This window comes from Suncus etruscus, chromosome 15 (genome assembly GCF_024139225.1).
Source record: "Suncus etruscus isolate mSunEtr1 chromosome 15, mSunEtr1.pri.cur, whole genome shotgun sequence".
Taxonomy (NCBI): domain Eukaryota; kingdom Metazoa; phylum Chordata; class Mammalia; order Eulipotyphla; family Soricidae; genus Suncus; species Suncus etruscus.
In genome coordinates, this window is record NC_064862.1 from 90,585,012 (window position 1) to 90,606,094 (window position 21,083).

General features: G+C 52.9%; 1 protein-coding gene across 1 annotated transcript; it reads left to right on the forward strand.

Moving 5' to 3' along the window:
* LOC126030174 (zinc finger protein 709-like) lies at positions 1-6,283 on the forward strand. Its single transcript, XM_049788353.1, has 6 exons — positions 1-12; positions 1,436-1,502; positions 1,847-1,986; positions 3,051-3,177; positions 3,529-3,589; positions 4,234-6,283. The coding sequence occupies exons 1-6, from the start codon at positions 1-3 to the stop codon at positions 5,984-5,986; spliced, it is 2,160 nt and encodes a 719-aa protein (XP_049644310.1). The 3' UTR covers positions 5,987-6,283.
* The last annotated feature ends 14,800 nt before the right edge of the window (positions 6,284-21,083 follow it).

A 21,083-nucleotide genomic window follows, 5' to 3' on the forward strand; every position in this document is an offset into this window, starting at 1 on the left:
ATGGTGGGAGAGGTTAGGGAGGTAAGCAAGGCTGTGTCATAGAAACACATGCAGGAAGGGCACAAGGCTGTAGTAATATACGAGGGAGGGCATGCTGATGGCCTTGGCTGAGTTTGAGCCTTTTTTTTTTTTTTTTTATGGTTTTTGGGTCAGACCCGGCAGTGCTCAAGGGTTATTCCTGGCTCCAGGCTCAGAAATTGCTCCTGGCAGGCACGGGGGACCATATGGGACACTGGGATTCGAACCGATGACCTCTTGCATGAAAGGCAAACGCCTTACCTCCATGCTATCTCTCCAGCCCCGAGTTTGAGCCTTTTTACTCCAGCACAGTTTGAGGTCCCCTGAGCATTGCCTGGAGTGATCCCTACCTCACCCCAAGCACTGCCCGATGTGGTCCTCAATAAAAGAGCGGGCCAGAGATAGCATGGAGGTAAGGCGTTTGTCTTGCATGCAGAAGGACGGTGGTTCGAATCCCGGCATCCCATATGTTCCCTCAGCCTGCCAGGAATGATTTCTGAGCGTAGAGCCAGGAGTAATCCCTGAGCGCTGCTGGGAGTGACCCCCACCCCAAGGAAAAAAAAAAAAAAACAATTTGCAGGGCTGGAGAAAGTCCACGGGGTGGGATTTCAGGCTTTGCACTCAGGAGGCCTGGATTTGACCTCTGCCCCCCCCAGGCCACCCAGCACACTGCTCTGTGTATGGAAGGAATCCCCACCACCACAAATATGGTCCCCAGAGTCCAAGAAGGCAAAATCAATTTAATAAAAACTGGGGAGAGGGGTGTAGCTCTGGGTTAAGTCACACATTTCAGTTATTTTAAGACCTCCCTATCTCCCCTGTCGCATATAAAATATACAGAGGGGGTTAGTCTTTGGGGGCACACCCAGAGGCTCTGGTGGGGCAAAACTACGCCTAAGAGCTGAGGGCTGCCCCTTCCCCATATTAGATGGTGCCCATTGAATCCTTTTAGGTGGCAAATCTTCCTGGACCCAGAACCGAATTATCACAGATTTGTGGATAGGGATGAAAGATCACCTGGGGGTCTAAGAGGCTGTGTTACCCTCTTGACAAATCAGAGGGTTCTCTGTCACACCCAAAGACAGGGAAGGGGTAGGCTGATGGCTACTGGCTTGGAAGGATCAAAGGTTACTAGGAAGCCAGATTGGCGGGGCTTTCACTCAGCGGGGTTGCAGGGAGGTTTTTATTTGGGGAGGGGGGCGTCGTGCTTTGCAGAGCTTCCATCCTAGCCAAATTGAAAGTCCTTACGGCTGGTTTAAGTGAGTTTAAATACAGTTTAAGTGGGGGACACACTTAAGCAGAAAAGGTTTAACTCTTGCATGCTGCCCCAACTCCTTTGCCCCTCTAAGGACTTCAAACTCGGGGTCCCAATGAGGCCTGGCCACGGCTTTCCACCAGCCAGTTTCTGCAACCCTAGAAACACAACCAGGAACCCCTCGACCTCAGCTGGGACGAGTCGCTCCAAAGGGGCTGCAGCAAGTCTGGTAAAAGCAGCCCAGGGCCAGGAAAAAGGTTATTTAAGGGGCCCGGAGCTGCCGGGGTGGGGGATGGGAGGTGTGGGTGTGGGTTTGATCCCCAACATTTCATAGGGTCCCCCGAACCCCGTGAGGAGTCAGATCCGAACAACCCCCGGGATGGCCAAATTCTATTACAAATGCAAAAGTTCTGCTTAAATGCAAAGAGCTCTGGGGGCCCCGCCTGCAGCCTAGTCAATTTCGGCCCGGCCCCTTGCCCGCCCGCCGACCTGTCACTCATGCGTCGTAAGGGGCGTGGTCTCAGGCACCGTCCAATCAGAGGCGCTGATGCTGCGGTGGGCGTGACGACGCAGTCCGGGCTGGGGACGTCAGTTCTGGCCGCGCTGCGCCCCGGGACGCATCTGGGTCGGCGCCGTCTGGGTCGCGCCGTGCAAACCTTACGTGGTTGCGGGGTTCGGAGCGAAAGTCGCCCCTTTGGGAAGTGTGCAAGATGGTAAGTGGGTGGGCTTCGGGGGTCGGAGGAGGGTCAAGAGCCGCGAGTGGACCCCGGCTCCCCAAGAATCCACGTCGCAGCCTGCAGACTCCAGGCCCAGGAGGAAGGCTCTGGGCGCCCAGGTTCCCCTCCACCCCCGCACCAGCGTGGGTGGGCAGCCTGGATGGACCCCGGGGTTCTCGGCCGTCCCCGGGAGGCCACCAGGACGCAGGAACTCTGGGGAGGGACCTGGGGGGTGCACGGTGACGATCCCCAGGATTCTAGGGCGGGGGTAGTTCTGGTTAGCGGGGTCCCCCAGCCCCTCCGTTCTCTTCCACGGGACACTACTCATGGTCTCTTAATATTTATGGATCCAGGGCACCAATGTACATCCCTGTGTTCCCCATCCACCCTCTTGCCAGGCTCTCCTGGGGATCCATTAATTCCAGAGCCATCCTGAATGGGACCCCCCAAAACCCTCCTCTCCCCAGATCCTTGCAGTCTCAGACTTTTACAGGTCCATATCAGCCCCCTCCCCCGCATTGCATCCACGGTCCCTGCCTTAGTACATCATACTCCATGGGTTTATCGTAAATATATTATTGTTAATTTGGTCTTTGGTTGTCTGATGTGAGTAGGAGGCAGAGAATAAGCTTCAGATTAGGTTGTGGGGTGTCCGAGGCCCCTTCCCCAGATCTTGCTTGGATTGAGATGTTCTCCTTTTTTTAAAATATATATTATTACTATTATTTATTTACTTTTATCGTTTGGTTTTTTCAGCCACACCCTGCAGCACTCAGGGATTACATTACTCCTGGCTCTGAGCTCAGAAATCTCTCCTGGTGGGTTCAGGGATGAACAGGGGTCTATCCAGGGTGCAGAGCAAATGCCTTAGCACTGTGCTATTGCTCTGCTATTGCTCTGGCCCTGAGATGTTTTCCTTGGGGGACTTTTTCTTTGGCTTATTTATTAGCTTTGTTTGGGGGCCACACCCAGCGATGCTCAGGGCTTCCTCCAGGCTCCACAGGGTAGAACTCCCCTTTTCTCTCTTACTTTATTCTGATATACTCTTGTGGCTGTGGCAGGACCAGGTGACATATGAGGACGTGGCCGTCACCTTCACCCTGGACGAGTGGGCGCTGCTGGACCCCGCCCAGAAGCAGCTGCACCGGGAGGTGATGCGAGAGACCTCAGGCCATCTGGCCGCAGTGGGTAAGGAGGGTCCCGCCTGCCTGTGCCAAGGGGGTGCCAAGGTCCCTTGGAGTGTCCTTTCCGGATCAACTTTATGGTTTTCATTTCTGGGTCACACCCAGTGGGGCTTCCGCCTGGCAGGGCTCCAGGGCTCCTATGGGATGCGGGATGCCCAGGATTCAATTTAGGCCAGTTGAATGGGAGGCAAACGGCCGGCCTCTCCGCTCTTTTCACCATTTTTCGAAGATGTAGGAAGTGTAGCCGGAGGGGAGGGCAGGGCTCTTCCACTCGGCCTTTCTTCATCCTGGAAGTTAAACTCTTTAACAGCTCTCCTTATCCTTGGGTCATTTCTTTCTGGATCATCTTTCTCAGGGGACAAACCGGAAGATCGTGACACCGAGGAGCAACTCCAGTACCCTGGGAGGAAGCTGAGGTAAGTCACCCAAGTCACCCGCATGCTTGGAGCCTGTTCTCACTGTGAATTTGGCTTGACTAGAGAATTTTTCCAAAAATATGCCCTGAACGATATCAGAGACTGGGGTGCTGGGAGATAGTCGTTGGGGGGGGGGCATTGCCCTTGTATGTGGTCACCTGGGATTCAATTTCCAGTATCTCAATAGTGTCCCCTTGCCGTGTGCAAGGCAAACGCCCTCCCCACTATGCCGGAATGTCTCTGACCCTGAACCCCAGACCTGAATGCTTACTATTGTGACCATTGCAAGAGGGAAGTTCTCCCCTCACCCGTAAGCCCAAAACAGATCAAACACAAACCTTCCACTCCCTCTGGGCATTATCAGAGTTGGGTAGAAGATGCTAGTAGAAATCCTGAGTTGAGGGGCCGGGAAGGTGGCGCTAGAGGTAAGGTGTCTGCCTTGCAAGGGCTAGCCAAGGAAGGACCACGGTTCGATCCCCCGGCGTCCCATATGGTCATCCCAAGCCAGGGGCAATTTCTGAGCGCATAGCCAGGAGTAACCCCTGAGCGTCAAACGGGTGTGGCCCAAAAACCAAAAAAAAAAAAAAAAAAAAAAGAAAGAAATCCTGAGTTGAGTCCTCATTCTCCTGTTTCCCGGTTCCCAGCAGCCATCAACCTGAACCCAGGGTTTGTGACGTCGCCCAGAGCCCTGAGAGCTTGCTCCTGGATTCGAATCTCAGTCCCTGGATGGAACCTGCCCAGGCCAAACCTTACTCATGCAGCGTGTGTGGGAAAATCTTTACCCGCCACTTATCCCTTAACCGCCACCTCCGCTGTCACCGGGGCCTGGAGCCCAGCGACTTCGATAAATATGAGGAGAAGCCATATCTCTGCCGGGTTTGCGGGGAAGCCTTCAGTTTCCTCAAATTCCTGGAGCAGCACGAACGGATCCACGGCAGCCAGAAGAACTACAAGTGCTCTGAGTGTTGTAAAGCCTTCCTGTCGCTCAAGACCCTGCAGAGGCACCAGGTAACTCACAGCGCCGATGCCCCGCACAGATGCGAGGCCTGCGGGAAAGCCTTCATCTCCGCCGCGTCCCTGCGCATCCACGAGCGGACCCACACCGGCGAGAAGCCCTACTCGTGTGGGCAGTGCGGGAAGACCTTCGGCTACCACCAGGGCTACCGGATCCACCTGCGCACGCACACAGGCGAGAAGCCCTATTCGTGCAGCCTGTGTGGGAAAACCTTCTCCTGCCGCAGCTCCCTGCGCAACCACGAGCTGGGCCACACAGGTGAGAAGCCGCACCGATGCCGGGAGTGCGGCAAGTCCTTCCTCACGAGCTCCATCCTGCGGGTACACATGATCACGCACACGCGAGCCGGGCCCTACCGCTGCGGGCCCTGCGGCAAAGCCTTCATCTCGGCCAGCGCCTGCCAGCTCCACGAGCGCTGCCATCTGGAGGAGAGGCCGTACGTGTGCGGGCACTGCGGGAAGGCCTTCAAATACAGCCACTCGCTGCAGAGACACGTACAGAGTCACGGTCGTGCCCGGGCGCTGCAGTGCCAGCGCTGTGGCCAGATCTTCCGAAGGGCGCAGAACCTGGAGCTGCACCAGAGGACGCACACCCAGGAGCAGCCGTTCCAGTGCGGGCAGTGCGGCAAGACGCTCAGCACCCAGCGGGGCTTCCAGCTTCACGTGCGCAACCACGGGGGCGATGCCAAGGCCTTCAGGTGCCCGACGTGCGGTAAAGCCTACCGCTGCCAACGCACGCTGCAGGCCCACGAGAAGACGCACACGGAGCCCAAGCGCCACCGCTGCGCCCACTGCGGCAAGGCTTTCCGGGACTGGCGCTACCTGCGGACCCACGAGCGCATCCACACCGGGGAGAAGCCCTACACCTGCGGGGAGTGTGGCCAGTCCTTCACCTGGTACGAGAGCCTGCAGAGCCACGCTCGGGTGCACGGAGGAGGCCAGAGCCCTTACGAGTGCTCGCAGTGTGGAAAAACCTTCCTGTCGCGCCCTGGCTTCCTGGCACACGAGCGCAACCACACAGGCCAGAAGCCCTTCACGTGCATGCAGTGCGGCAAGACCTTCAGCTGCCCCAGCTACCTGCGGCGCCACCGCAAGAAGCACACGGGCGAGAAGCCGTATGTGTGCGGGGAGTGTGGCAAGGCGTTCCGGGAGAAGAAGTCCTTGCGCGTCCACTGCCGGACGCACACGGGCGAGCGGCCCTACCGCTGCCAGGAGTGTGGGAAAAGCTTCATCTCGCTCAGCAACAGCCGCTTGCACGCCCGCGTACACACGGGCGAGAAGCCGCACACCTGCCCCGAATGTGGCAAAGCCTTCAGCCACCCTAGCTCCTTCCGGAGGCATGTCCGCTCCCACCGGGCACGAGGAAAGGCTGTGAGGTCTTAAGATCTGACACCCTGGGGAGACCAACCCCCTTTCTTCCCGCTAGCTGCAGCCTCCCAAATCCCCCAAAGTAAGTGGCTGGGGAAGGGGGAGGGAGAAAGCTTGGCATTATCTAACATGGGGTTGGCGGATTGTGATATCTCTCTCTATTTTTTTGTTGTTGTTTGGGGGGCCATACCTGGTGGCTCTCATGGGTTACTCCTGGTTTTGTGCTCAGGATTCACTCCTGCTGTTGCTCCCAGGACCCTCTAGGATGGTGGGGATCGAATCCAGGTTAGCCACGTGCATGGCAAATGCCCTCCCTCTGTGCTATTACTTTGGCCTCTCTCTATATAATTTTTTATTTTACTATATTCTTGGGGAGGCCCACACCCGGCAGCACTCAGGGGTAACTCCTGGCTCTGTGCTCAGAAATCGCTTCTGGCAGGCACAGGGGACTCTATGGGATGCTGTACGTCCTGGGCCCACTGCTTATAAGGCAAACGCCTACCGCTGTGCTATCTCTCCGTCCCCCTTATAGTTTTGAATTGTCACATAACTATAGAGAAATAAATAGTACTAAATAGTACCAAATGCCATTTATTTCCTTGTGTGTTTGTCTGTTTGGATCTGGGTTCCCCATTGTCCCAAGTACCATGTAGAGGTAGGCCTGGGCCATGTGACCACCTTTCTCTGGGGGACACTCCTGGACTGGGAAGTGGGCTTTGCCTTTTCTCTGCACAGATGGACTAGGTTCTCAGCCTATGAGATACTATTGATCAGAAAGCTTTTGAATGGAAATTACTTTACTCCTGAGTTTATGATGTCATTATTTTAACGTTGAGATTGATTGTGGGATAATGCTAACTGCCTGACTGAGGAAAATGGGTGGGTTCTAAAGGATGCTGATCTTGGAGGCTGGTAAGATTGGATAGTGGGGAGGGCGCTTGCCTTGCCAAGTCAGATGACCCCGGGTTCGATATTCGTCTTCCCCATAGGATTCCCCTTCCCGAGCCCACCAAGAGTGACTCCTGAGCGCAGAGCCCAGAATAAGTTACTCCGAGCACCACCAGCTGTGGCCCCAAAACAAAACAAAAAAAAATGCGTTTAAATTTGAGCTAAGTATAAAAATGCGTGTAAAATGAGCTGAGTAGCTACTGCATACTTTGTATGTAGGAGGCCCTGGTTTGATTGTGGCACCGAATGGTCCCCTGAGCATTGCTAGAGGGACCCCCAGATCTGGGAAGCACCTTGGTGGAGCCCAGGGAAAGGGATAAAGAAGGAAGACACACACCTACTCATCAGATGATGATGAGCCTAACTTCACCTGTTATTCAGAGGCCGGAGCTAGAAACCATCCAATCAGGGGCACCGTGGAGTGGGAGGGAAACGCCCCTTGCCCTTAAGATTGGCCCAGGTGGGCCAGCTGGCCTGAGCTGCTGCAACACAGATCCCCGAGGGCGATCCGGGACCCCGAAACCGTGAAATGGGGAGTGTGAGGCTACGGGGCCCAGGCTGGTCTCAACCCAACCTTGCTTCCCTAGTGATGTAGATCAGCTGTGGACCTGAGGTCTCCCCCAGAACCTGTGATGTGTGGGGATCCCAGTCCCTCCTTTCTCCCAGAAGATTTGTTTTCCTCGAGGTTTCCCCAGATATTTGGGAAGTGGGGGGGGGGCAGCTACACCAGATTGCCCCCCACACCCTCCTAAATTGCTCTGAGGCCCCTGCAGTGCTCAAAAGCACCTAGGGCAGCATTCCACAGGTAATCCCTGGGGACCAGGTGATACAGCGTACACAATCAACCCAGGTGGGCTTCGTGCAAGAGGCACCCCCTGCAGGATTCTCTGTGCCTTCCCACAGTGCTTTCTACCACTGGCCATGGAGAGCTCTTTTTTATTTGATTTTATTCCTGTCTGGAGGGATACACCCAGAGGTGTGAACTCCTGGCTCTGTGCTGAGGTCATCCTGGCAGTGTATGGTGATGGGGGAACCATTTCGGTTCTGGGGGTGAAACCAGGATTGTTGACGTGCAAGGCTGTCTCTTGTCTTGAGTTGTGTTTTTTTTTGGGGGGGGGGGCACAGATGGTGGCACTTAGGAGGTAATCCAGAAATCCCTTCTGGTAGGCTTGAGGGACAATAAGGGATACTGGAGATCAAACCCGGGTTGACGGAGTGCAAGGCAAACACCCTACCCATTGTGCTCTCCCTCTGGCCCCCAAGTTGTGTATTTTAAATAGCAATGGAGAGCTTAAGAACACAAACGTGGGGCCGGAGAGATAGCACAGTGGCGTTTGCCTTGCAAGCAGCCGATCCAGGACCTAAGGTGGTTGGTTCGAATCCCGGCGTCCCATATGGTCCCCCGTGCCTGCCAGGAGTATTTCTGTGCAGATAGCCAGGAGAAACCCCTGAGTACTGCCGGGTGTGCCCCACCCCCCCCAAAAAAAAGAACACAAACGCATAAAACAGACGTTGAGTGCTAGAGGCCAGGCTGGGTCCCCAGCACCATCTGGTTGGCCCCAAACCCTCAGGAGTAATCGCCAGCACCGATCCCCAAAACCAAAAAATAAAACGTAAAATCCCTTTAGTGGGGAGCAGATGCCTGAACTCTCTATTTCTAGGCTTACTCCCCCTAGAGGCTAAAAAGGGGATTGCCCCTATAGCCTGGAAGTGAATCTTGGTGCCATCCCCAGGGAAGGAGCCTTGTACTAAGATGCTCTACAGCCCCTGCAAGTGGGGGAGCAAACCAGTAGGAGCCCAGAAAGGTATTTATAGGGACCAGAGACATAGCACAGCAGGTTTTTACCTTGCATGTGTTCAACCTGGGTTCAATACCCAGCATCCCATATGGTCCACAGGTATCGCCAGGAATAACCCCTGAGAGCAGAGCCAGGAGTAACTCCTGAGCACCACTGGATATGACCCCAAAAGCACTTTTAGAGGTAGCTCTGGCTTCCAGCTTTTTGGAGAGGTTGCGTTAGGTGATGGGGGACTGTACCCAAGATATAATTTGGTGCTCATAGGAAAGATGGGGAGGCTTGGGTTCCAGCTGGGGGGCTCTGGTTTAGAATCCACAGATTTAGGGGACGGAGAGATAGCATGGAGATAAGGCATTTGCATTTCATGCAGGAGGTCATCGGTTCGAATCCTGGCATCCCATATGGTCCCCAGGCCTGCCAGGAGCAATTTCTGAGCATGGAGCTAGGAGTAACCCCTGAGTGCTGCCGGGTGTGACCCAAAAACAAAAACAAACAAACAAAAAAAGTAGAATCCACAGATTTGGGGTAAGAGCTGTAGCATACAGGGAGGTTATTTGTCTGGCAGGCACCAGCACCATATATGGTCCCCTGAGTAGAGAGACAGGAGAAACCCTGAGCATCGCCTGGTATGACTCCAGAAACAACAACAACAACAAAATATGGTTAGGGGCCAAAGTGTTGGCATTGCAGTAAGGTGTTTGCCTTGCACATGGTTGACCCAGGACAGATGCGGGTTCCCCAGCATCCCATATGGTCCCCCAAGCCAGGAGCGATTTATGAGTGCAGAATCAGGAGGAATCCCTGAGACTCATCGGGTGTGGTCCAAAAACAAACAAACAAAAAATATGGGGCCCGGAGAGATAGCACAGCGGCGTTTGCCTTGCAAGCAGCCGATGCAGGACCAAAGGTGGTTGGTTCGAGTCCTGGTGTCCCACATGGTCCCCCGTGCCTGCCAGGAGCTATTTCTGAGCAGACAGCCAGGAGTAACCCCTGGGCAATGCCGGGTGTGGCCCAAAAACCAAAAAAAAAATATATATATATATATATATATATGGTCAGAACCTTAAGGGGAAGCACCTGGGCACCTTGTCACTCTCCATATGAGAATCCTGGGGTTCAAGGCCTTTTAGTTGTTGGGGGTGTTTGAGCCACACACAGTGGTGCTCAGGGATAACTCCTGGCTCTGTATTCAGGGATTACTCCTGAAGGTGCTTAGGAAGGAACACATGGGATGCTCAGGATCAAGCCCAGGTCAGCTGCATGCAGGGCAAATGCCCTACCCACTGTGCTATCTTTCTGGCCCCAGTTTGTCCCTTTTATTCCATGTTTATTTCTAGTTTTTGGTTTGTGGGCCACACCTGATGATGCTTTGGACTTACTTGGGTCTGTGTTTGGAGACCAATTCTGGTGGAGCTCTGGGACCCTTATAGGATGCTAGGGATTGAACCCAGGTTGGTTAGTGCAGAATTGTTAGAATGAGGCAGGCAGAAGGTGGTTAAAGGAATGGAGGGTATATTGTTTTTTGGGGGGGGCATGTTTTGGACCACACGTGGCAGCGCTCAGGGGTCATTCCTGGCTCAGTACTGAGAAATTATTCTCAGCAGGGGCTAGGGAAACCATGTGGGATGCCAGGAATTGAACCCAGGTCAGTCATGTGCAAGGAAGATGCCTTCCCTGCTGTGCTATCTTTCTGCCCCTCCCAAAATTTTGGCATAGTTTCTAAATAGACATGCCACGGGGTACCAATTATTACTGCAATGCCACCACCGATATATAGATTGTCCATTTACTGGACAGACAGACAGACAAAGCACCATTCTACCATTCTTGTCTTTGCAAACTGCATTCTTTTTTTTTTTTTTTGGCCACACCCGTTTGATGCTCAGGGGTTACTCCTGGCTAAGCGCTTAGAAATTGGCACTAGGGGCCGGGCGGTGGCGCTAAAGGTAAGGTGCCTGCCTTACCTGCGCTAGCCTAGGACGGACCTCGGTTCGATCCCCCGGCGTCCCATATGGTCCCCCAAGCCAGGAGCGTCTTCTGAGCTCATAGCCAGGAGTAACCCCTGAGCGTCACCGGGTGTGGCCCAAAAACAAAAAAAAAAAAAAAAAAAAAAGAAATTGGCACTAAAGGTAAGGTGCCTGCCTTGCCAGCGCTAGCCAAGGAAGGACAGCGGTTCGATTCCCCGGCGTCCCATATGGTCCCCCAAGCCAGGGGCAATTTCTTTTTTCTTTCTTTCTTTTTTTCTTGGGCCATACCCGGTAACGCTCAGGGGTTACTCCTGGCTATGCACTCAGAAGTCGCTCCTGGCTTGGGGGACCATATGGGACGCCGGGGGACCGAACTGCGGTCCATCCTAGGCTAGCGCTGGCAAGGCAGGCACCTTACCTTTAGTGCCAATTTCTAAGCGCTTAGCCAGGAGTAACCCCTGAGCATCAAACGGGTGTGGCCAAAAAAAAAAAAAAAAAGAATGCAGTTTGCAAAGACAAGAATGGTAGAATGGTGCTTTGTCTGTCTGTCTGTCCAGTAAATGGACAATCTATATATCGGTGGTGGCATTGCAGTAATAATTGGTACCCCGTGGCATGTCTATTTAGAAACTATGCCAAAGATTTTGGGAGGGGCAGAAAGATAGCACAGCAGGGAAGGCATTTGCTTTGCACATGGCTGACCTGGGTTCAAGACCTTACCTCTAGCGCTACCTCACCGGTCCCGCAAACTGCATTCTTGACATTTCCCCCCTCAATCTCTGCAGAAAAGAATGTGTAGAACTGGTTTGTGGAAAGATTCAATGAATCCTGGGGCGCCCTGAGGATGCACGCGCCAATGGATGGGTTGGAGCCTCAGCATGGCCTTGGCTGGCCTGTCCTGCTCCTGCCTCCCCCATATGCCCTTGGCCTGAGCTGGAGCTCAGCAGAGGAGTGCTGGTGGAATGTACTGAAAAGCTCCAGAGCTTTCTTGGCCAGTTTCATTGGCAGGAGCAGCAGCAATGGATATTTTGACATTTGGGGACTCAAGGTGACAGGCAGCATCCACTTCTGAGGGAAGAAAAGAGGGTAGAAGTGGAGAAAGGATGAGCAATGCCCTAATAACCATGATGGGCATGGAGCCCCCCCCCCCAAATGCCAGCTGCTTGTCAGGGTGGCTTTGATCTTGCCTTTGAGGTACAGGGCAACTGTCCTGGGTGGTGCTTGCTGGCCCCTGATATTTTCTTGGGGGGAATCACACCCAGCGGCACTCAAGGGTTCCTCCTGGCTCTGCGCTCAGAAATGGCTCCTGGCAGGCTCAGGGGACCATACGGGACACCGGGAATCGAACCAGGGACTGTCTGGGCTTGGCCGCATGCAGGGCAAACACCCTACCACTGTGCTATCACTCCAGCCCATGAGCTCCCCCTGAACCTGCAGGCCAGCCTGGACAAGGTCAGCTCAAAGGCAGGCCCTGCTAGCCACTGTCACTCAGGGTTTAGGGGGCATGGTAAGGTGATCCAGCCAATCAGAGGCGTCTCCGGATTGCCCTGGGGGCTTGGCCAAACAACCACTCTATATAAAAAGGGCATGGACAGGGGCCGAGTTCAGCTGGCTGCAGCTCCTGGACTGATTTTGACTCAGGCTGCATCTCTGCATCTGCACCCAAAGGCCCCAACACCCCAAAACATCAAGCTTTCAGACCTATGCTAGCCACAGAGCTCAGAGTGTTGAAGATTGCACACCTCGGAGATGGTGAGAGCACAGAGCCTGGGTGACGTGCGCAATCTGAGGAGGGGGACCCCCCCCATGGATGCTTCATACCCCCTGGGCATCATTGGGGCTGGATTTAGAGCCAGAACCCCAGTGTCTGCCCGCACCTCTCAGCTGCTGGGACCTCAGCTCCAGTCCTCTGTCCTACTGTGCACTTCCAGTCTGCGTATCTGTCCCAGTGGTGTTCCCCAGATGGTGGTCTCGGGGTGGGGGGGTGCATGGTGAGTAGATCTGTGGAGGGGTTCCCCTAGTCCCTCCTTTCTCCCTCCAGGACTCCCATTTTTCAGCTGTTTTACAGGATGCGTAGGGAGCAGAGTTGCAATCCACACCCCCATGACCCCGCTATCTCGAGAGTGACCACGCAGGGACGTTCATCTAGGCATTCAGGCCCTGAGGTCCAGAACCTTCTGGAATTCCCCAAAACCATCTCCCCTCAGCAGTTCCTCCCAGCAGCCTTAACCATTTGTCAGCTGGGTGCATTCCAGGATTGCAATCCCAGGGACCCAGTGGCTCGGTGTCCTCACAGGGCTCTGAGGAGGCCCACAGGGTGCATTTTTTTTTGGGGGGGGTGGTTCTTGCCAGGTACATGACCCACCCTGGCCTGGTTCCCCCAGCAACACCAGGAGAGAGAGACCTTCGAACCCTGAATATCCTAAAACCCCTAAAACTGATCCAACCCCCGCCCCATCCAAAACTTTATTTTGTTTTGTTTTGTTTTGGGGTCATACTCAGTGTGCTCAGGGGTACTCCTGGCACTGTGCTCAGAAATTACTCCTGTCAGAGATGTTATTGAGAATGAAACTCAGGTCTGCCGTGTGCAAGGCATATGCCCTGCCCTCTGTGCTAATGCTCTGCCCCCCCCCCCCATTTCTGTTATTGGTGTTTCATGGAAACAAGAAAGGAATGAATAACAGATCCTGGTCAGGCCAGGGTTGTTGGGGGGACCTGATTCCCCCCACCCAGGTCACTGTGACACATAATCTGTGGTCCAGGCAGAAGATTCTTTCCTGAGGGTTTTGTCTAGTTGGTATCCACCCAGCTCCCAGGTTGATGTTTTAGTCATTTTGTCCCAGATTTTCTCAGAAGTTGTTGTGATTAAATGTTAGTGGCAGCATAAAGTTAGCGCTTTCTGCCTATGAGTCAGCAGATTGAACTCTGCTACAAAAGAAAATATTTTGTAATTTTATTTTATATATATATATATTTTTTTTTTTTTTCTTCTGGTATTGACTAGGATGGAACCCAGGTTGGCTCTTTGCAAAGCAAGAGCATGGAACCTGTACCATCTCTCCAGCCCAATTCGTTGATCTTTTCTTTGGGGTTCTTTGTTTTTTGTTTTTTTCTTGGTTTTTAGACCATATCTGGCAGCACTCGGGTTACTCCTGGTTCTGTGCTCAGAAATCACACCTGGCAGGCTCTGCTGACCATATGGGATTCTGGGGATCAAACCCAGGTTCGTCTCAGGTCAGTAGCATGGAAGGCAATACCGCTGTGCTATCGCTCTGGCCCCTCACTTTTATTTGTTATATTTTATTTTTTAGTTTGGGGGCCACATCTGGCAGCGATCAGGAGTTACTCCTGGCTCTGGGCTCCAGAAATTACTCCTGGCAGGCCTAGGGAACCATATAGGATGCTGGGGATCAAACCTGGGTCAGCTACATGCAAGGCAACATGCCCTCCCCGCTATTGCTCTGGTCCCCAATATATCCCCCCTTCTTTTTGAGGGGAGAGCCACACCCAGTGTTGCTCAGGGCTTACTCCTAGCTCTGTGTTTAGGGATTACTCCTCTAGGGTTCAGAGGACCTAATATAGAACTGGGGATTGAACCCCGGTCTTCCACTTGCAAGGCAAATACCCTACTCACTGTACTCCGTGCCCAGACCCCTAGAAAGAATATTTACATAGGTAAAACAAGCATGGCCGGAGTTTACCCAGGCCCTGTGAGTATCATGAATCCTGTATTTTCTCTGTGTCTGCTGCATTCAAGAAAGGAAGAAGGAAAAACATGGTCATGAGGCTCTGTTCAGACCCCAGGGGAGAAATGTAAGGTGAATCATGCCCAGAAGGACGTCATGACCCACTCAGAAGCTTCCATGTGGAAAAAATTTATTTTTAAATTGCTTCCCTTTTTTTGGTGGGGGGAGGAGAGGAGTGACACACTCAGCAGTGCTCAGAGCTTACTGCTGGCTCTATGCTCAGGGCTCAACCCTGGATGGGTTTTGGGGGGTAACCTGAGTCTCACCGCGTGCAAGGCCATCATCTTCCCTGCTGTCCTGTCTCTCCATCCCACTCCCCATTTTTCATCTCAGGAACCACCTCATGAGGGGGACAGGAAGGGAAAGAAAGTCAGTCTGGGGGCCAGAGAGAGAGCATGGAGGTAAGGTGTTTGCCTTGCATGCAGAAAGTTGGTTTGAATTCTGGCATCCCATGTGGTCCCCCGTGCCTGCCAGGGGTGATATTTTTTTTTTGGGGGGGGGGCACATCCAGCAGTGCTCAGGGGTTACTCCTGGCGGTCTGCTCAGAAATAGCTTCTGGCAGGCACGGGGGACCCTACGGGACACCGGGGTTCGAACCAACCACCTTTGGTCTTGGATCGGCTGCTTGCAAGGCAAACGCCGCTGTGCTACCTCTTCGGGCCCCAGGGGTGATTTCTGAGCTCAGAGCCAGGAGTAACCCCTGAGTGCTGCCAGGTGTGACCCAAAAACAAAAAAGAAAAAAAAAAGAAGAAAAGAAAAAAAAGAAAGTCAGCCTGTTGGGGAAGGCCTTGGGTGGGAATGAGCACTGGAAAAGACACAGCCAAGGCCAGCCTCTGGTGGGGGGACAGCCAGTGACAATGCCTCCACCATTCATTCATCCCTGAACTGTCCCACTGTTGCCACTGCTGTGGTCATGTGGGTCCTATGCAGCACAGGACCAAGCTGTTTTCTCTATTTTATTTTGGGGGGATTGGGGCTACACCTGGCCATTCTCTGGGGTTCCTCCTGGCTCTGCGCTCAGAAATCGCACCTGCAGGTTCTGGGGGACCATATGGAATACTGAGGATCAAACCCGGGTCTGTCCTGAGTCGGCTGCATGCGAGGCAAATGCCCTGCTGCTGTGCTATTGCTCTGGCCTTTGTTTGTTTGTTCATTTCTGGGCCACACCTGGTAGTGCTCAGGGGGTTACTCCTCCCTCTGGGCTCCAGAAATTACTCCTGGCTCTGGGGATTCTTTAGGATTCTGGAGCTTGAACCCCTGTGGGCCACATGCAAGGCAAATGCCCTCCCCTCTATGCCAGCTTCAACCAATTCTTAGTTGTTGTTGTTGTTTTTGGGGCACACCTGGCAGATCTCAGGGGTTACTCCTGGCTCTGCATTCAGAAATCACCGCTCCTGGCAGACTCGGGGGACCATATGGGACGCTGGGGATTGAACCTGGGTCTGTCCCGGGTTGGACACGTGCAAGGCAAACAAACACCCTTCTAGCTGTGCTATCACTCTGGGCCTCCTAATCTTTATTCTTGCCATGAATGTAGCCTTTAGCTACATGCAGCTCTTCCAGAAGCACGAACTTGGGCACAGCGTGCAGCAGACCTCGCGGTGCCAGGAGCTTGGCCACAGCTTCTGCTACTGTCAGTTGGTTTGCAAACAGGAGCAAAAAGCCCTCCAGGTGCTTGAACTGTGCCAAGGCCATTAGCTGCCCCAGCTCGCTGTGCAAATATAAAATGAGAGAGAGAGAGGCCTCTGGGACCTGAGCGATAGCACAGCGGTAAGGTGTTTGCCTTGCATGAGGCCAACACTGGACAGACACCGGTTTGAATCCTGGCATCCCATATGGAGCCTGCCAGGAGTAACTTCTGAGGGCAAAGCCAGGAATAACCCGAGTGCCGCCGGGTGTGACCCAAAAACAAAAAACAAACAAATAAAAAACAAGAGGCTTCATACAAGCAGTCGTGCCAAAGAACTTCTGTCTCTGGGCATTTTCCGGTGCCCCCTGGTCCTGCACATGGGCATGGGGTCCTACCTTTGCGGGTCATGCAGGAAAGAGCGCACCTACCCCAGCCAGGAGTGGTCGCACACGAGTGAGATGCTGCCACAATACAGGCACTGTCCATGGCACTTTACCTGACACACATCCCCGCATCAGGATGCACAGCCAATAAGGCTTGATATTGAGGTCCCCGAAAAACCTGGGGACCCTACAGAAAGCCTGCAGCTAGAAGTGAGCACAGAGCCCAGAGTGACTCAGTTTCCATCCTGAGGTAGCGTGCTCAGAGTGTGAGGCGCAGGCTGCTTTGGGGAAACTGGGATTGGGCTCTGGAGAGAGGCCAGGGAGGAGAGTGCTGGCCTGGCACCAGCAGATCAGTGTTTGGTGTCCGGCACCCCAGAGGGTCTCCCGAGTGGAGCCAGGAGGGATTGACCTAAGCACAGAACCAGGAGTCAGCCCTGAGCACTGCCAGGTGTGAGTCAAAGCCCACCAAGAACAACGAAAGTCCATCAAAACCGAAAACCTGAAATTTAGTTTTCTTTTTTAGGGAAGGGATTTGCCACTAACAGGGAAAACTGGCAGAGTTGGACATGGTTCTCACGGTATCATGGCAGCACAGGCGATCTGGCCTGTTAAGAATCCTTTTCAGGGGCCGGAGAGATAGCATGGAGGTAAGGCGTTTGCTTTTCATGCAGGAGGTCATCAGTTCGAATCCCGGTGTCCCATATGGTCCCCCGTGCCTGCCAGGAGTAATTTCTGAGCCTGGAACCAGGAATAACCCCTGAGCACTGCCAGGTGTGACCCAAAAATCAAAAAAAAAAAAAAAAAAAGAATCCTTTTCAGAGGCCGAAGACATAGCATGAAGGAAAGGTGTTTGCTTTGCATGCAGAAGGTTGGTGGTTCGAATCCCGGCATTCCATGTGGTCCCCTGAGCCTGCCAGGAGCGATTTCTGAGTGTAGAGCCAGTAGTAGCCCCTGAACACTGCCAGGTGTGACCCAAAAAACAAAAACAAAAAAAAGAAAGAATCCTTTTCGGCAGGGCCCAGAGCAATATAGCACAGCAGGGAGGGCATTTGACTTGCAGGCCGCTGTCCTGGTTTCAATTTTGGCATCCCATAGGGTCCCCTAGCACTCCAGGAGTGATTCCTGAGTGCAGAGCCAGGAGGAAACCCTGAGCATTGCCAAGTGTGACCTCAGAACCAAAACAAAAGCTTGTATAAATATTCCTTGGAAATATTTCTAACTGCTTCAAAAATACATATATATTAACAAAAAATTGATCCATGTCCCAGCTAGACTAGATTAACACTACATTGTAATTGTGAACTTATTGGTAACTTTGTTAGTTTCTGAGTTCATCTTGCCTGAGTTCATGGGGTCAAACCCAGTGACACTCAGGGGTTACTCCTGGCTATGCACTCAGAAATCACTCCTGGCTTACGGGACCATATGGAATGATGGGGGACTGAACTGTACTGTGTGCAAGACAAACACCCTACCTACCGCTTGTGCCACCGCTCCAGCCCCAAGCCTTTTATTTTTAATTTAAATTTTTTTTGTTTTTGTTTTTGGGTCACACCCGGCGGCGCTCAGGAGTTACTCCTGGCTCTATGCTCAGAAATCACCCCTGGCAGGCACAGGGCACCATATGGAATGCCGGGATTCCAACCACCGACCTTCTGCAGGAAAGGTCCTTCTGCCTTACCTCCATGCTATCTCTCCGGCCCCATTTTTTTTTTTCTTTTTTTGGGTCACAACCTTTGACGCTCTGGGCTTATTCCTGGCTGTGTGTTCAGAAATTGCTCCTGGCTCAGGGGGACCATGTGGGATGCCAGGGGATTGGCACCTCTACAGCTGTGCCTTTGCTTCGGCCCCTCCCCAGGCTCTTTTTATTCTTCTGTCCCTCATTAGGCTCATCATTGGATGGTTTTCCCATTCGTTCTTAATTTGAAATGAAGAGATTTCATCATGGTTTTGTTAAGTGTCTTCTTGCCAAAAAAGTCAGAATGGGAACTAGAGGGCCAGAGAGATAGCACAGCGGTAGGGTGTTTGCCTTGCAAGCAGTGGACCCAGGACCAACAGTGGTTCAAATCCCAGCATCCCATATGGCCCCCCGTGCCTGCCAGGAGCGATTTCTGAGCACAGAGCCAGAAGTAACTTCTGGCAGCTGCTGGGTGTGACCCAAAAAACAAAACAAACAAAAACAAAGAAAGAATGGGTACTAGAGCCATAGCATACCAGGGAAGGTGCTAGTCTTGCTTGCAGATGTTCTGGCTTTGACCCCAGGCACCCCAGAAGGACCCCAAGCTGAGTAACAGCTGAGCACCTCCAAATAAGACACAGAAGCAAAATAAAGATGGGGGGGCACACCCGGTGATGCTCAAGGGTTACTCCTGGATATGTGCTCAGAAATCGCTCCTGGCTTGGGGGACCATATGGGACACTGGGGGATCGAACCGTGGTTGTCCTGGGTCAGCCTCGTGCAAGTTGAAAGACCTACCTCTGTGCCATCACTCCGGCTTTCATTAAATTTAAAAAATAAAATTCCTGGAGCTGGAGCAAATGCACATCGGTAAGGCATTTGCCTTGCTTGCAGCCGACCTGGGACGGACCTGAGTTCAATCCCCTGCATCCCACATGTTCCCCTGAGCCTGCCAGGAGCAATTTCTGAGTGTAGAGCCAGGAGTGATCCCTGAGTGATTCGGGTGTAGGCCAGAAGCCAAATGAATGAATGAATGAATAAATAAATAAATAAATAAAATTCTCAGAACTTGATCAGGAAGCTGAGAATAAGAGACATAATTAAAGAAATGCATCAGGGCCCGGAGAGATAGCACAGCGGCATTTGCCTTGCAAGCAGCTGATCCAGGACCAAAGGTGGTTGGTTCGAATCCCGGTGTCCCATTTAGTCCCCAGTGCCTGCCAGGAGCTTTTTTTTTTTTTTTTTTTTTTTTTTTGGTTTTTGGGTCACACCCAGCAGCACTCAGGGGTTACTTCTGGCTCTATGCTCAGAAATCAATCCTGGCAGGCTCTGGGGGACCATATGGGATGCTGGGATTCAAACCACTGCCCTTCTGCATTCAAGGCAAACGCCTTACTTCCATGCTATCTCTCCAGCCCCTGCCAGGAGCTATTTCTGAGCAGACAGCCAGAGTAACCCCTGAGCACCGGCGGGTGTGGTCCAAAAACAACAACAACAAAAAATGCATGGGGGGGAGGAAAGGGGGAAGAAAAAAAAATGCATCAATACAGCTGGAGCAATAGCATGGTGGGGAAGGTGTTTACCTTGCATGAGGCCCATGTGTGTTCCATCCCGACATCCCATAGGCTCCCCAAGCCCACCAAGAATGATTCCTGAGTGCAGAGCCAGGAGTAACCCCTGAGAATTACTGGGGGGGGGATGTGACTCCCCAAAAGAAGCCCAAATTGGAGTTCTCTGAGGTCCATTTTATTAAGACTCAGTATTCTGGGTCCCGAGCAATAGCACAGCAGTAGGACATTTGCCTTGCATGCAGCTGACCTGGGACCTACCAGGGTTACAGGCATCACAAAGGGTCCCCCGAGCCTGCAGGAGCGATTTCCGAATGCAGAGCCAGGAGTAATCCCAGAGCACCACTGGATGTGGCCTGCAAACGAAATGAAACAAAACGAAAAGACTCAGTAGTCTGAGTTTGGGGCCAGAGGTATAATATAGCAGGTAAGTTGTTTGCTCTTGTACATCAAATTTGAGTTTGATCCCTAGTTTCCTCCAGGGTCTCCTATGCCCCACCAGGAGTTATTTCTGAGCACCCCAACACCTCAAAAATACATATATGGGGCCGGGCGGTGGCGCTAGAGGTAAGGTGTCTGCCTTGCCAGTGCTAGCCTAGGTCGGACCGCGGTTCGATCCCCCCGTGTCCCATATGGTCCCCCAAGCCAGGAGCGACTTCTGAGCGCATAGCCAGGAGTAACCCCTGAGCGTCACCAGGTGTGGCCCAAAACCCCCCAAAAAATACATATACATATGAATCTTAGTATGGGGCCACAGAGATAGGAGCAAGGAGCATTTCTCCACCTGTGCACTTGTGCACCTGTGACCAGACACAGACTTAATTCCAGCACCATGTATAGTGTGACATCCCCCCCCCCAAAAAAAAACCCTTAAATGCATGACTGATTCAGCAGGTCTCTTGGTGGCAGAGAGAGACTTGTCCAATAGAACCTGATTTCAGTTCCTCTAAGTTAGCAGAAAATGAAAACAAAGCCTGAGTAAGACCAATTCTTGCTGGAACCTTCTGGAGCAAGTTGCCATTGAAGACCTCGAAGGCTGGTGCAGCGGGTGGACCAACAATATTCCAGCCACTCGAGGGCACCCGCAAAGCCTCTCTGCTTATCTCCACCTGGGCCAATAGCTACCTGAGTTGGGTGCTTTCTGTCCCCCCAGGAGATGACCCTGCACAGAAGAGGCTAGGTGGGACAAAGGCCTCTTCCTAAACTGAGGGTGGGGTGGGGGGTAGGGCTGGAGTGATAGCACAGTGGTAGGGCATTTACCTTGCAAGCAGCCAACTGAGGACAGACCCTAGTTCCTTCCCCCAGCATACCATATGATCCCCTAAGCTGCCAGGAGCGATTTCTGAGTGCTGCTTGGTATGGTCCAAAACCCCAAACAAAACAAAATCGGGAT